The sequence below is a fragment of the Citrus sinensis genome, chromosome 1, assembly GCF_022201045.2.
Source record: "Citrus sinensis cultivar Valencia sweet orange chromosome 1, DVS_A1.0, whole genome shotgun sequence".
NCBI classification, from domain to species: domain Eukaryota; kingdom Viridiplantae; phylum Streptophyta; class Magnoliopsida; order Sapindales; family Rutaceae; genus Citrus; species Citrus sinensis.
In genome coordinates this window covers 23,144,725-23,160,938 of record NC_068556.1, presented here as the reverse complement: position 1 = coordinate 23,160,938, position 16,214 = coordinate 23,144,725, and the positions used below count along the sequence as shown (strand labels likewise).

At 36.1% G+C, this 16,214-nt stretch overlaps 3 protein-coding genes across 3 annotated transcripts; 1 reads left to right on the top strand and 2 right to left on the bottom strand.

The window, feature by feature from the left end:
* The first annotated feature begins 1,237 nt into the window (after positions 1-1,237).
* LOC102614003 (translationally-controlled tumor protein homolog) lies at positions 1,238-2,892 on the top strand. Its single transcript, XM_006489006.4, has 5 exons — positions 1,238-1,408; positions 1,865-1,938; positions 2,088-2,216; positions 2,318-2,475; positions 2,564-2,892. Exons 1-5 carry the CDS (start codon positions 1,381-1,383, stop codon positions 2,679-2,681), a joined length of 507 nt encoding a protein of 168 aa, XP_006489069.1. The 5' UTR covers positions 1,238-1,380; the 3' UTR covers positions 2,682-2,892.
* Positions 2,893-5,946: 3,054 nt separating this feature from the next.
* Positions 5,947-7,542, bottom strand: LOC102617529 (F-box/kelch-repeat protein At3g23880-like). Its single transcript, XM_006489197.4, has one exon. The coding sequence runs from the start codon at positions 7,340-7,342 to the stop codon at positions 6,029-6,031; it is 1,314 nt and encodes a 437-aa protein (XP_006489260.3). The 5' UTR covers positions 7,343-7,542; the 3' UTR covers positions 5,947-6,028.
* A 3,343-nt stretch (positions 7,543-10,885) lies between these two features.
* LOC102617810 (F-box/kelch-repeat protein At3g06240-like) lies at positions 10,886-12,067 on the bottom strand. The gene has a single exon (XM_006489198.1). It carries the CDS (start codon positions 12,065-12,067, stop codon positions 10,886-10,888), a length of 1,182 nt encoding a protein of 393 aa, XP_006489261.1.
* Between the last annotated feature and the right edge of the window lie 4,147 nt (positions 12,068-16,214).

Below are 16,214 nucleotides of genomic sequence, written 5' to 3'. Positions count from 1 at the left end.
ATTTAAAATCTTTATAATATCATAAATATATTATTAAAATAAATATAATAATTTTAAATTTTAATATAATTTTAAATGTGAAAAATAATTTAACATTATTAGTCTACTAGATAGATTTTATTATTTATATTAAATTTGTGTTAATTAGAATTCTATAGCCAAAGGGTATTGTGGACAAAAATGAATCTTGATATCTTTAAAAAAAAAACTTAGGATATTTGTAATTATTTTCCCAAACTTTGAGGTGCAAATATCCTTCTACCTTCATATAATTCATTTTTGTAGGGTTAGGGACCTATTCAATACATATGTGAAAACTATTATGTTACTTGAGAGATAGTAAAAGTTGGGAGCCCAAGTTATTGTTACCCAATCGGGATTGGTAAGCTTGTTGGGTAATGTGAGGTCAATGTATTGCAACACAACTCACCTCAACAATTTTTTTTTAATAATACAATTTCACTGGCAGCCTATATAATGCAATGTATCAGCTCCATTACCAAATCTTCTCTGTATTTAAATCACCTTCCTTTTATGGTTCACAAGGTCATAAATCATTGTAATCCAAATAATAGAAGAGAAACAAGCGTTTGTAGATTTAAATACACTTAGATAATCATTTATTATTTGTAAGTTAATATTATACTTATAAATTTAAGTTCAAAATTTACCTGCCATTAATCAATAATTGTCATTTATGAGATATATTTTATTTAATTTATTTCTAAATATTAGAGATGGATGAAGTCTAAGTCAATCTTTTAGTCCCTGCCTCTCTTATGATTTGAGCATTGGTGGCAGCCAAAAAAGAGCTACTAAAACTATAATCTCAACCAATTGATAACTAATTACTTCAATGAATAAAATTTGTGGATTGAAAATCATATAACCGTATAATAGTTGAACTTTTATTTATCTATGTAGTACAGTATACGGAGGGAATGCTCAATATCTTAGTGGTAAACTAAGTATTAAAAAAAGCATACGTGCGCGACATTTATTAGAAAATTGATGGGGTGAACTTAGCATAGCCCATTAAAGAACCCAAACATACCAAGTAAATAAAAAACTTAGTCCATTGTGATACCGGACACCGCCATTGATGATTCAGCCCCTTTTTACAGCCGAACAGAAATAGGACTTATTAGTAATTAAAGTCAAACTGAAGCTCTAATTCCGTAACTTAAGTATTTACGTCACGTGAGGTGAGATTTCCTGAAACTTGCAGCAAAACCCTCGCCGATATAAGTTCACAGTGCGCTCTTACATAATTCCCTCTCGCTCTCGCTCTCTCACCGCTGCGTCTCTCTCTCTCTCTCTCTCTCCAGTTTTCTCCGTTGATTATTTTTCTTTTTTGTGTTCGCGAGAGAGACTGCAATCATGTTGGTCTATCAAGATCTCCTCACCGGTAACTCTTCTTCTCATAACCTTCTCTGTTACTTTTTAATTCGCCTGCTCTTACTGTTTTGACTCGATTTTGACTTGAATTAGCATCGTTCTTCTGCTGTATAGGCTCGTAATTTGATCAGATCTGTGATGGTATTGATTATTTTTGTTATTATGTTGTAAATTAGCGCTTGCTTTGAGATCCGAATTAGATCTATAATTGATTAAACTACTCGTGTTTGTTATTTAATTTGTTTATAATATTTATGCTTTTGTAATTAGACGAGAGATCTAGATAGTTAAGTAACCGATTCGTTGAATTGTTGGTTGATTAATTTTGCATATCAGCTACCGATCTCATAGCCTTGTCATTACTTTAACTTGATATGATTGATATATGAGATATATCTATTGAATGGAATTCTGTACATGTTTGAATAAAGAGCACGTTGTTAACTTATGTCGATGGGTTGTTTAGGTGATGAGCTTCTCTCCGATTCTTTTCCCTACAAGGAAATTGAGAATGGGATTCTGTGGGAAGTTGAGGGAAAGGTTAGTTTCTTGAGTTCATAATAATTCCAATTTCCTATCCTACATGCGTCTCTCTGTCTGTTGTTTTTGCTATTTATGAATAGGGTTTTTTTTGATGATTTTTATAAATATTGAGAGGATTCATTTTTTTTTTTAAATTGCCCCTTCAGTGGGTTGTACAAGGAGCCGTTGATGTTGACATTGGTGCAAATCCTTCTGCCGAAGGAGCTGATGAGGATGAGGGTGTTGATGACCAAGCCGTGAAGGTGGTTGACATTGTCGACACATTCAGGCTACAGGTTTGTCGCGGCATCTACAGTTATTTATGGTTTGTGTTTTTGAGCTGTTATAGTTTTTCTAAGATGAAAGACAATGACAAATATATTATTTATTTGTACAGGAGCAACCCGCTTTTGACAAGAAGCCGTTTGTAACATACATGAAGAGATTCATCAAGTTGCTGACGCCCAAGCTGAGTGAGGAGAGGCAGGAGATATTTAAGAAGAATATTGAGGGAGCGACCAAGTTCTTGCTCTCGAAGCTCAGTGACCTTCAATTGTAAGTGCCTCTTTATATTCTGTTGTGTCTTGATGAATTCATAAAATATGAAGTATTTTATTGATGTTTGCTTGTGTGTTCATGACAGCTTTGTTGGGGAGAGCATGCATGATGATGGCTGTCTTGTCTTTGCTTACTACAAGGAAGGTGCGACCGACCCAACATTTTTGTATATGGCTGATGCATTGAAGGAGGTGAAGTGCTAAGCTGGGCTTCGAAGAGGAAGTGCCTGCTGTAGTTCTAATTTTAATTATTGCCCGCGGTTATTTTTATGTATCTTTTGTGCTGGTTTACTCGGGACTTGTGCTTGCTGTTTTTTAGTTTTTATTTTGACATAAACAATATGTTTTTCTGCTCTTAATTATTGGGTTTTATGGTTTGAGATTGAATTACCAAATAACTTAATAGTTTTTGTTATCTTCTTCCCTCTTCTGAGGCATCAATTCTCTTGTCCTTTTTTTTTTTCGGGGACCAAGTGCTATCAACAAATGGAAATGGTGAGAGAATAACAGAGCTTCTTTTCAAAGGAGCATAACAGAATATGCCTTTAATGATTCTCTCTTAGTGCAAGAGTCTTTACCACAAAGAAAAAGTTATTTTTGCACAAGGGAATATCTCTTGTTTTAGTATACTGGGGGGATTGTTTTGTATTTTATTCTCGCCGAAGTCGTTGCATCATAGGAACAAAAACGAGCACAACTAAAACTAAGAGGATTATTACAAAAGTGCCAATGGACTTTATTTATGCTTTGCTGCTACTAAGTTTGGCTTAGTGCTTTGACTTGGGCATCTTGACGATCATTACGGTGCACGAACAATGGTGAGCGCTGTAATCACTTACGCTGCCCAATACCGCTCTGTAATTGCAGAATTAGGATTTTCTTATGTTCCGAACTCAATTAACAGCTTAGATTAGGTGACAAATTTGAAAGTAGCGTAAATTTTGTACCTTTTGACAGATCCATAACCACGACTTCCCAGGACCAAAATCGTTGGATGGAATCTTTCAACAGCTTCGGTCATGACATTCCTAGGATCACCTTGCATCACATGCACTGGCACATTATTTACCTGCATTAAAATAACATTTTCGGCAGCCAATTCATATAATTGTGTTAATATGTATCACAAGCAGATCAAGTTTTTCAAGTGGTGAAAAATGTCCCTATGCGAGACAGATCTTTTCTTTCCTTTCCCCCCCCCCCCCCCAGTTACCTCTCTCTTGGCACATATTGAAGTGGCCCTATCAGCGACCTTTTGTGCTCTCTTCTTCGTATCAAGCTCCACAAGATTAATAACATGAGCGGATCCTGCGATCAATATATAACAAAAATAGAACAATGTTACAAAACGAATAACTTATGATAAGATCGTACATAGACTATGATTTTGGAGCCCCGCATACATCCTTGTTTTTATTTTATTTTACTTTATTTTTTTGTAACGCACAATCTTAGATCATTGGGTTAGTTATACGCTGACCGGCGCTGCCTTGTCCGGCGCCGGATAGTCCGAGGAGAGAAGGAGGATTTGGTCGTGCATGAATGAGCACGAGCTGAAAGGTATGATTCGGAGCAGCAAAAGGAGGAAAGAAATAATCAAGTGCCCATTCTAATGCGTAGTAGCTATGGTTACTATCGTCAATTGCTACCATCATTATCGGTTTTGTTTGATCACCCATTATTTGATTGATCAATCATACAATCAAATAATTTCCTGTTCCTTCAGTTTCTCTCAGTTTAATTTGTAGTGAGTAAAATGAAAACAAAAACAAAGTGATATGCGGGTGGGTGCATTGCTTTTCAATTTTCGTGTGTTGTGAAGAACGTGTGAATTTGGGTTCACTTGTCGAATTTTGCGCAATTGCCGTTAACTGTTTTTCGGGCCCTTAGACTCGATTTATGAATTCAAGCCAAAACAATTTATTTACTTATTAATTTAGCATTTGAAGATAATTCCAGTTTAAATACAGTAATAAATTCTTTATGATAAAAAAAAAAAAATACAGCAACCATATCTGCAAGGGCCATTCATTGACTTATATAACAAATCCAATAATTTAAAATTTTAAATGTTGCATCCACTGTTAACAGAAAAAAAAAAAAGGAGAAAATCTCTTCATGGCATGGACCAATTTTTGCATGATTCTCTTATGTTTTCCAATAACCACTACTTTTCAAAATGCATTTGAATTTGATGAAGAGTGAGAACGCCACAATAATTTATTTGTGACATGTAATAATTAGGAGTTACCATTTACAGTTTTGTGAATGTAATACTACCAACAGATTCTTAACTATAAATTATTTATACGACTTGGTTTTTGTTAAATACTACGTTCTCTAATTGGGAATAGAACATTTGAAAATTGGAGAAAACGGAAAAGACCATCCCATCCCATCACTCCGAACTCTGTTCCGGGTTTCAGAAAGCAATTTTGGCAGCACATCATCGAGTTCATTAACTCCAGCCGTACATTACCAAAAGATCCAAGAATTTTCGATGAAAGAATTTGGATTATTGAATGTGAAGATGATTCAATTCGAGATGATGGGTAAGTGAAATGTAAAGAACTTCGAGAACTCTGAATAAGAAACAATTTAAAAATAGGGAAAGATTTTAGTAGACCAAGGATAAGAGGGTTTGCTTTTTGTGTTGGAAGCTGAGATCATTTCCAAGCTTGTAGTTGTATGAAACATTAAGATGTGATTAATTCAATATCCTCTTTTAAAATTTTCAAATTAGTGAAACTATTGAACTGATTATTTTACTTTGCTATAGAGACGATGGGTACACTATGAGAGAAAGTGGCTTGTAATTTTGAATCTTAGGTGGGTTTGATGACACTGCATTATTTCTGTACCATAAATCTGCAAATGTTCATTTCAGCATAAAAAAATAATTATTATTATTATAGCTAAATGAGCGGAACCTTAAAACTACTAGATATCAATTTATATTTGATATAACAAAAACTCATTAGAAAAAAAAAAAAAAGTGGCAAATCAAACTCATGAACGTTCCTGGTCACATGGTCATGGGAGCTAATTTTCAGAAACATGGCCAGGAGAGGTCAGACATTCTACGTATGCAATGGCATCCATTTGTACAAACGGCCAATCAAATTCTTCACAAAAAGAAGAGATCTCGGATTGTTCTAGTTTGGTTTCTTTATTAGGATAATAACTTGTCGAATTCTTCCCCGTACTTGTCAGTACTAAAACTTCATCTTCACCGAATTTCTTTCGACATTATGGCACTATAAATCTACTAAGAAGAAAATATGATTCTACATTTTTTTTTTCAAAAACTTTTTTTTTAAAGATTAATTTATAGTCAGTTTATGACCATTAGTAAAGCTAATCACTTCACCCATAATTTATTTCCATTTGTTAATTGATTTTCAACAATGCCGTGTCCGATGTGTTTGCTTGTGATCTAGCGCTTATGACGCTTAATGAGCGGTCGAGAGAAGTGAACTTGTACTCTGTAAATTTGAAACATGATCAGAACATCAATTTCATTGGACATATAATAAATAAGCTCACACATATTATACTACTTTATTGCTATATGAACGAAAAAGCATCATGAAAATAGTAAAAACTCGCAAAACAAACTCATATATGGTCTTCTTATATACTGATAGAATAGAAGAAGCTTGCTGGGACGAGATCAGAGTTTTAGAGCCAGGGGGCGAGATCAGGCTCTCTAAGTAATCAATTTCTTCTATTTCCGCAAAATGGGTATAAATTTCTTCACTAGTGGCAATCATCAACTGTTCAAGTTTCATTTCTTGATTGGGATTATACCTTATCATGAATTTATTCTCCCCAACTTTGAGTGTCATTGTTATGCTATCATCCTCACCGCAGCCTACACAACACTGCGACAGTATCAATGCAGCCCAATTACCATAATCATCCGCACTTATAGAAATTCCAAGACAATAATGTTTTTGCCAAGAACACTTCACTCCGTATTCTTTCATCACCCATAACTCAACGTTCGCGCCCAGTGCGAGTAAGCAGAGGCGACCGCCAACGACTCCCAATCCCATCGCTTGATGAGCATAATCAAAATCAGGTTTCGGCACCCGAGAGAACTTGTCCGTGGCTAAATCAAAAGCAGTAATCCCAAACATCCCAAATTCACATTGATTGTTTGTCAACCAGTGGAGACTTTCATTCACTAGGGTCCCCATCGGTCGTCCCTGCAAGTTTCTAGCTTCACAACAGCAATGAATACTGCCGAAACTGTGTTCGACCTTTTTCCAAGAATTGGTTTTTGCCGTAAAAACGATACCTTGTATGTCAATACACCTGCTATTATCATCTTGCAAGTTATCCTCCCTTTTATGATCTATTTCCTGAAAATAGAACATAACCTTATAACCATTAGTGGATGAATCGTATCCGAAACCGTACTTGACTATATCGTAATCATACGTCGCGTCAGGATCAGCTGGTAACTTTGTATAAGCACCGGTGGAGGGATTCCAAATAAAAATCTCTCGATAGTTGTCGAGAGCTAAGCAAATCAAGCCGTGGCACGAGCCGATAAATCGAACCATACTATCCGGTCTGATGAAGGGAAAATGCAGTCTTGTCAACGCACGTTGATCATGTAAAGACGTCGTTGAACAGTCGAAAGACCGAAGAGGAGAATCCTTAGAATAAAGAGAACGCTTTGATAGGAGGATTTTGGGAGGACTGTTTCTGGCGGTACGTTTGTACTGCAGTAAGGCGAATCCGGGATCGGAAATCAGAGAGAGCCATTGCTTGCACGCACACTTGAAACGCAGCAGAGACTTGACGGGCAATCTTGAAAGCACCTCAATCAAGACGTCGTCAGGGAGATTTGACATTGTTTTGCTAGAGTGCTTTGTATGGCAGATTGGACCTTGGCGGCTCTCTATAACTCTTGTCTAAATATGGGGCGGTGACTCTGTTAGGGCAAGTCATCATTACTGATGAAAGATAAATGTGACTTTAACCAATAAATTAATTAGTTTTAATTTGTAGGCATCCTAAATAATTAATTTGTACGTGAAAAAGACAATCAGAAGAACCAAGCAAATAACTAACAAATTAATTAATTTCAATTAACTACATTGAGGTGAGGGAAACCTAAACGATCGGTAAACAACTTGCCTTGAATACTATGGGGAGGGAACAAGTGAAGTGAGAAGAAGACAATCCCACAATTTTTAATCCCAAATTTGTTAAGAAGTCAGCGACTCAGTACATATACACAAGAGATTATATATGGACAATGGAGCCAAAGATTGTCAATTGGCCATGGCGGTTGGAGATGATAGCAAAGCAAGCAAATGATAGCTGCCAATGAGACACTCCCCAACCGAATAAACCTCCGGTCACGATTGAAAGCCTGATAAACAACAAGGGTAATGGCCGTAATCTCAACAAAAGGAAGAAGTTCGAAGAAGACTAGCGACCAAGATGAACTGCAAACGCCAATCACCACGGCAGTCTCTAAAAACACCTCCTCAAGCTGCCAAAGCCGGATTTTAAACCTTAAACATATTGTTTTTAGAACTGTTAGTATTATTGCACGAAATTGTCTCTCAAAAAAATCATTAAACAACTTGTGCACAAACTTGACTCAAAATTTTCTTCACTTTCATGCTTTTTTGTGGAGTTATCAACATTTCCTATACTCTTTAATTCATACTTTCACTATTTCATATACACCAAACAAACCAGGCAAATCGTGGATTAAAAAACATGACAACTTAAGAAGGGGGTGGGGGAGAGAAAAAAAAAAAGGGTCTTCTTGAGCATAAAGATTCCAGAACACCCAAAACTAGTACACCACGGGAGCCTGATAGAAAATATCTAAATTTATATCATTGAAAACTCATATATGGTCGTGGGGCGAGATAAGACTTCCCATGTTTGCAACTGCTTCAGCATCAGAACCAATCATCAAATGTTCAAGTTCCGTTTCTTTATTAGGATCCTCGTTAATTTATCCCACCAAATATTGCATGTCAGTACTATAACTTCATCTTTGAGACCGCATTCTATACAACATTGTGGCACCTTGAATCCAGCTTACCGAATCTCTTTAGTGTATCCAAGTTGATCAGAGTTTTTGCCAAAAAGACTTCACTCCATATTCTTTCATCATCAATAATAGCTCAACAGCACCACTTTGTGGAGCCCGTCAAACAACTCCTAATCCCATAACATAATCTTCATAAAAAAAAAAAAGGCATCAGCACTTCAATTTCTCCTCAGCTAAGTCAAAAGTAGTAGTCACACTGAACCTATTATGGTCATTAGATCCCAGTTATCCGGTGGAGACTTTCATTCACTAGGTTTTATTTCTTCATTAGCATCCGATCCTGACACTGTTGCAGCGGTGCAATATTGTTGATGGGATGACCATAGTAACAAGAAGCTAGCTAGACTCTAAGCTGTACTTTGATGCACAATAAACAAAAATAAACGTCATGAAAATTGTAAAAAGTCACAAAACAAAAACGTTTATGGTCTTATATATACTAGATAGGGATATAAACATGGGGCGAGGTCAGACTTTCTATACAACGTTTATCGTATATCAGTACTATAACTTCATCTTCGAGACCGCATTCTATACAACGTTGTGGCACTGTGAATCCAGCATACTGAAACTATTTAGCGTGTCCAAGGTGATAGAGGTTTGGCCAAGAAGACTTCACTTCGTGTTCTTTCATCATCAACAACTCAACAGCCCCACTTTGTAATCCTATTGTGACCAAACAGAGGCGCCCGTCAAACAACAACTCCTAATCCTATAACATAATCATCATCAACAAGATCAGGCTTTGGCACCTCACTGAATTTCTCCTCAGCTAAATCAAAAGCACTAGTCACGCTGAACCTCTTATGGTCGTTAAGATCCCAGTTTGTTACGCAGCGGAGACTTTCAATCACTAGGCTTTATTTAGTTATTACTCGTGTATATGGTTGCAATTTATTTCTAAGGTTTGGAGGATCCAATGACTTGTGGTGTTCGAAGCTATTTCTTAATTACTTTTCTGTGTTAGTTGCTAATCAATCTAAACTCATGTTTTGACTACTAAATCTTAGCTTTATCTATCATTAATCGATACTTTACTTTTTTAACAAGAATATATTTGTCAAAATTTTTCCTGTAATTCACTTGTCATACTTCATAATTTCTTTGTTCAAGCAATGATCTTTTTATTTTTCACCATATATATTTTAGCATTCGTCAATATTGATAGTTTAGAGAGTAAGTGGCTTATTCCCAAGAAGAGAAAAAGATTTGGTAACACTAGTTTTGATCAGTACATGCCTCGATCGAGTTATCACTTGGAACGTGAAAATGTCGCCTTTTCCCTTCAAGAGTATGCTTTTTCTACAACTATTTAACACCAAAACTGAAATGAGGTATCAAAAATGTATTAATGACCCTAGTTGTTTTAAAAAAAGAAAAAGAAAAAAAAAGAAAATCATTCAACATTTTTTAAACTTGAAAAAAGGGACTCAATTCCATATTTAGGTATTTAGGTATCCATAAGACTAATCTACGATATCCATATTTAGGTATGTAAAATTAATTATTCACATATTTCATCTTATGAATTTTTAAAGCCGATAATATATTCCTTAAGATCAGAGACGCACTGTATGGCAGAGTTAAAGGGGAAATTTTGAAGAAATTGCGGATGTCAATAGATGCCTACTTATTCTAAAACAAGCAGTATTGACACCCACAACGTAATTCCTGATAAATACTTTTGGGAGGCTCCAATTAATAGTTCCTAATCCAATTACATTTGTTGTGATTGATTGAGGTGCGTTTGGAATTGAGGTTGGGCAACTGTAGGTATAGCACTAAAGTGTTTGGTAAACACTAACTGCTGTAGCTTGGAAGCTATATTAATATGATTTTTCATTTATATAATAGAAAATTTATTATATCTTTAATAATTTTGTCAAAATTATTATTTAAATTTTATATTTACTACATATTATTAATTTTTATTTCATAGTCACAATTTTTTTTTACAGCAACTGTAGCTACAGTACTTCAATCCCAAACGCACCATGAGGCAACGTTCCTTTTGGCTATATATATATATATATATAGATATGTTGATGCTTATTCTCTTATGTAACCAGAGGCGCATCTTGAGAAGACAGTGATATATATTGGGCAGGGCTGCCGTTTAATTTTGGATAGCGAAGCCACCTGCAAGTAGCATCCTGACACTGTTGCAGTGGTGCAATATTGTCGATGGGATGACCAAAGTAACGAGATGCTAGCTAGACTCTAAGCTGTACTTTAGTGCACAATAAACAAAAATAAACGTCATAAAAATTGTAAAAAGTCGCAAAACAAAAACGTTTATGGTCTTATATATATATAGATATTACATAGGGATACAAACATGGGGCGAGATCAGACTTTCTACATATGCAACTGCCTCAACTGTACCAACAAAATCCCCCAAATTTTCAATTACTTTCGTTTCTTTTTTAGGATAATACCTTACGAAATTATCCCCATAAACTTGTGTCAGTATTATAACTTCATCTTCATCGCATCCAGCACGACACTGTGGCACTATGTCTCCACATAACTCATTAGAATTACCAATATGATACAGTTTTTCCCAAGAAGACTTCACTCCACATTCCTTCATCATCCATAACCCAACACTAAGATCACCACCCTGCCCTTGTGTCCCATTGAGATCGCTGATCCATCTGACTAAACAGAGGTGCCCATCGACAACTCCCAATCCTGAAACAACACACATCTCCCCTCTAACATCATCAACCAAATCAGGCGTTGGCACCTCTCTGAATTTCTCCTCAGCCAAATCGAAAGCAGTAATCACACTACCGAAATCTTCAGCACTGCCCCATTTTGTTAACCAGTGGAGAGTTTCATTCAGCAGGGACCCTATTGATCGATACTTGCAAATGTGATCTTCACTGTACTGCCTGAACTTGTGTTTAACTCTTCTCCAGGAATTGTTTTTTGATGAGAAAACATAGGCTTGCTCGTCAATGGAGCTGCTGCTATAACTATCTGTATCGGGAACGTAGAAAATAACCTTGTAATCATTAGTGGACGAATCATAACCAAAACCACGATAGGAATTGTCGCGATCATATTCCAATTTAAAATATAATGGAAAGTTATGATCTGGTAGCTTTCTGTAAGCCCCAGTGGATGGATTCCAAATAAAAATATCGGCACAGCGCTTGCCGAGAGCTAAGCAAATCAAGCCGTTGCATGATCCTATGATCTTTGACGTATCTTGTGTCGCGAACGGAAAATTTAGCGCTCTCAACGCGCGTGGATCATCTAGAGATTTTGTTGAACAGTCAAGCGACCAAAGAGTGGAATACGGAGAAATATAATAATTTGATGTAAGGATTTTGAGAGGGCTGTTTTTGGCGCTATGTTTATATTGCAGTACAGCAAATTTGGGATCGGAAATCAGAGAGAACCATTGCTTGCATACGGACTTGAAACGCAGCAGAGACTTGACAGGCAACCTTGAGAGTACCTCAACTGCAATGTCGTAAGGAATATCTGACATTGTTTTGCTGATGGGCATGCTGTGTCTAATCTTGCATATAGCAGCTTGGTGGCGGCTCTATAACTCTTATTTCTTATACAGCTGCTAACCTGGCAAAGCAAATTCTAGTACCATCAGGATTCTAATTCCTGAAACGTTTTCCTAACCCCTTAAGGTTAAATTGTATTTTTGTTTACAGAATATTATTATAATTCTTATTAATTTTTAGATACTGAAAAAAATTCATTCATTTATTAAATACATATATTTCTCGACTCCTATCCTATTTTATTATAGATTCAAACTTCAATAATTTAACCACCACTCATTTAGCTTTATTTACCCCGTCTGTCTCTTTTTACACAAAATAGATGGAGAACGGCAATTCACGAGTGAGGCAGGTCTATGCTTAGATTTTCCCAAATTGACAAACATTTAGTTAGTGATTGTTTCCTGAAAGTCTTTTGTCATTACTCATTTCTTGTTCTTTGTTGAGTAGAAGAGGTGTTTGCGAAAATGAACTACGTGCTCGATGAAATGCCCCAACGAACTCTGCACTGCGGCCTTGGTACTTTGGGAGCATGAAAGATAACGGACGCCTTGCAGTTGTTGTGTAAGTAAATAACACATCAACCGTATTTACAAGGGCCTTTCATTGACTTATGGTACAAATTATGACTTTACGTATTACTAGCTGCCTCAACATCAGTACCAAATGCCAATCATCAAATGTTGAAGTTTTGTTTCTTACCTTGTCAATTTATCCCCCTCAATTTTGAGTTGATTGCAAGTTGCCTCCTTTTAACGGGCATTGATCGTGTAAAGATGTTGAGCAATCAAAGGACCGAAGAAGAGAGGACTTAGAAGGAGAACTCTTTGATACAAGGAATTCGTAAGGGCCGCTTTTTGGCGATAATTGAGAAGAAACAACTACTAGTTGAAAAAGGTAGGGAGGAAAACAGAATGGGAGGAAGCTAGCTGACTAGCCGCTGGAGGAAAAAACCATGATTTTAACAGCAGGTTGCCTTTTTAAATGAAAGCAATTTGTCAAACTCTCAAATTTCTCTTCCCTTATTAGACGGCTGAATTAGTAAAAATGGAATCAGCCGTGTGACGGTCGTATGAGTGCAGTTTAATTTGCATTTATGCATCCTTAGGCGTTTGTCATGTATGGTCCACCTATCTTTTTTTTGGTTGAGCAATGAGAGAAATAATACGTTTTACGACAAATCGAACTCATATATGGCCTCAGCTTGTAGCTATCAATAAGGTAAGGTAGAAAACCGGGTGAGATCATAAGTTGGTATCTTTATCAGTATTAATGATCAATTGTTAAAGTTTCGTTTCTTTACTAAGACCAAACCTTGTCGTCAAATCCCCCGCCCCGTTGTTTGTCAATACTTTTACTTCATCTTCACCGCATAATGTATTGGCAAGGTCACAATCCTAGAATGTTAACCACTGGAGGCTTTCATACACTAGGGTAACTATTACTTCATACCGCCGTCGATTTCACGGCATTTTCTATTGCTGTTTGTTTCAACTCTAAACTCTTTTTCAAGAATTGGGTTTTGCTGCGAAAATGGAAATGTTAGTTTCTTTGTAAACCCGAGGAGATATAAGGACCTTGTAATCATCAGTAGATGAATCGATCATAACCAAAATTTTATTCTCATCAAGTGACATTTTAAAGTCTGATGGGATGATTTCTGTAAGCTCCGGTTGATGGATTCCATTTAAGAATCTCTTAAAAGTCGCCTACGATATGGACCACACAAACCGGTCTCTTTAATGAAAAATTTAGTCTTCTCATCACCCATTGATCATCTAAAGAAGATGCCGTTAAACAGTCGAAAGATTGAAGAGTGAGAGATGTCGATGAATATTTGAAAGTATAAGAGAATACAACGGTCGGATGGAGGACAGCCTACATTGATTTCGTGACAATTTGATGTAAGTATTTTTTGAGGCCATTTTGGGCGGTGTAATTTTATTCCATTGCAGCAAATTTGGGATCAGAAATCCGAGAGAGCCATGTCCTGCGTACACCCTGAAACACAGAAGAGACTTGATGGGCATCGAGATTGTTGTTTGCTATATGAACTAGAAACAACATTTAAAAAAAAATCTACATGAAAATTGTTTCAATGAACAACAAACTAGACTATATATATAGAGAGAGAGAGAGAGAGAGAGAGAGTAAAATTGCGACAAAACAAACTCAAATGTATATATAGATGATGCTAAATATGAATAGAAACATGGAGTGACATCAGACTTTCTACATATGCAATTGCTTCCATTCTCTCAAAACTTTGCATGGCTTCTGCGTTAGAGGTAATCATCAAATGTTCAAGTTTGGTTTCTTTATCAGAATTATACCTTAGCAATTTGTTCCCATTTTTTGTCATTATAATTCCGCCGATCCTTGTACAACATAGCGGCTTCATCCCCACGGTATCACAGCAAAGGTCATTACAATTTCCGATATCATATAATTTTCCCCAAGAAGACTTCACTCTATATTCCTTCATCATCCATAACTCAACGGTACCGCCACGTCCCTCTATGACTAAACAGAGGTGCCCATCAATTACTTCCAACGTCAAAAAAATAAAAACGTTACCGTTAAGTTCATCAAAACCGTGAGGCATTGGCACCTCGCTGAATTTTTCTTCTACTAAATCAAATGCAGTAATCACAGTAAATTCACCACGGCCACAAATGCCATTTTGTTACCCAGTGGAGACGTCCGTTCACCAGAGATCCTGTTAAACTCTGCTGCCAGTACAAAGTTTCACAAAATACCATTACTACTTTGCATTGAGTTGAATCCTTTTCCAGGATTCGGCTTTTGTTGCAAAAACTTTAAATTGGGTCTCATTGAAGCTATGATCAATCCTTCGTTTAGCGAACAAAACTTTGTAATCATTAGTCGATGAATCGTAACCAAAACCATATTGGTATCTAGTATCACCAGATGAAATGTCAAGATTTGGTAACTTTCTGTAATCTCCTGTCGATGGATTATGTATAACATTATCCTCACAGTTATCAAAGGCTATGCAAACCAAGCCGTGACACGAGCCTATAACATGTGCATTAGTACTATATGGTTTCCTGAAGGGAAAATCCAATGGTGTCGATGCATTTTGATCATCAAAGGTTGCTGCCGACGAGTCTGAGGATTGAAGATGAGAAGGATTTATTATAAGGAATATTTTTTCGGGCGGTTTTCGCATGCATTATATTGCAATGTGGCAAAGTCGGGACTGGAAATCAAAGACAGCCATGGCTTGGATGCTAACTGGAAACGCAAAAGAGACTTGACGGGCAATCTTGAAATTATGTCAATTACGACGTCGTCGGGAAGAATATCGGACATTGTTTTGCAAATAAGCTCGTACGTTGTATCTACCCTTTTTAACATGGCTGCTTGGGTTTGTAAATTACAAGTCCTTTTTTTAAAAAAATAAGGTGGCAAAGGGAAATTATAGTAATATTTAGGGATCTTAATTAGAGTTAATAATTTTCTTTTAAGGTGGCTTTAATGATTTTATTTGATTAATGACATGCTGCCTTAACTAATAATATCATTAGAAAAGTCCCAATAGTGGTCCTATTTGTAAATGATTAAGCTAATTCATTTTTGAAACGTAAGTATGAAAAATGTGGTGGTTTAATTTACAACTAGAATAATGATGCAAGAGCTAATTTTGATCAATCTACTTTAATTAAAAAAAAAAGAAATTCGGAATAGGTTGTTATTAGCCGTTGGATCTCACCCTCTCATGCTTCAGGTTAAAGCAAGGCCAAAAGCTCTATCTCGAAAAGAAGTGTACTCCAAGACATGATACGTTAGCTTAGGCCAGTAGCCGCATTGAGAATTTAGAGGACCCACTTTGAGATCTACCAATAGGATTCTTGTTCACATGGCCCACTATGATCACTACAACACACCCTTTAAAATAATATTTTCTTGTAATAATATTTATTGAATTTTTTTTCCTTGCAATTGTCTACTTCTTTTAAAATATTAGACCATGGTATCTTTTTATAATTTATTAATGTATCATAACTAAAAAGATTTATACTACATATTCTAAATTTTTTATTTAAAAAATTATTTCAAATGATACGACATTTATTAATTACTTGATGAGTTTAT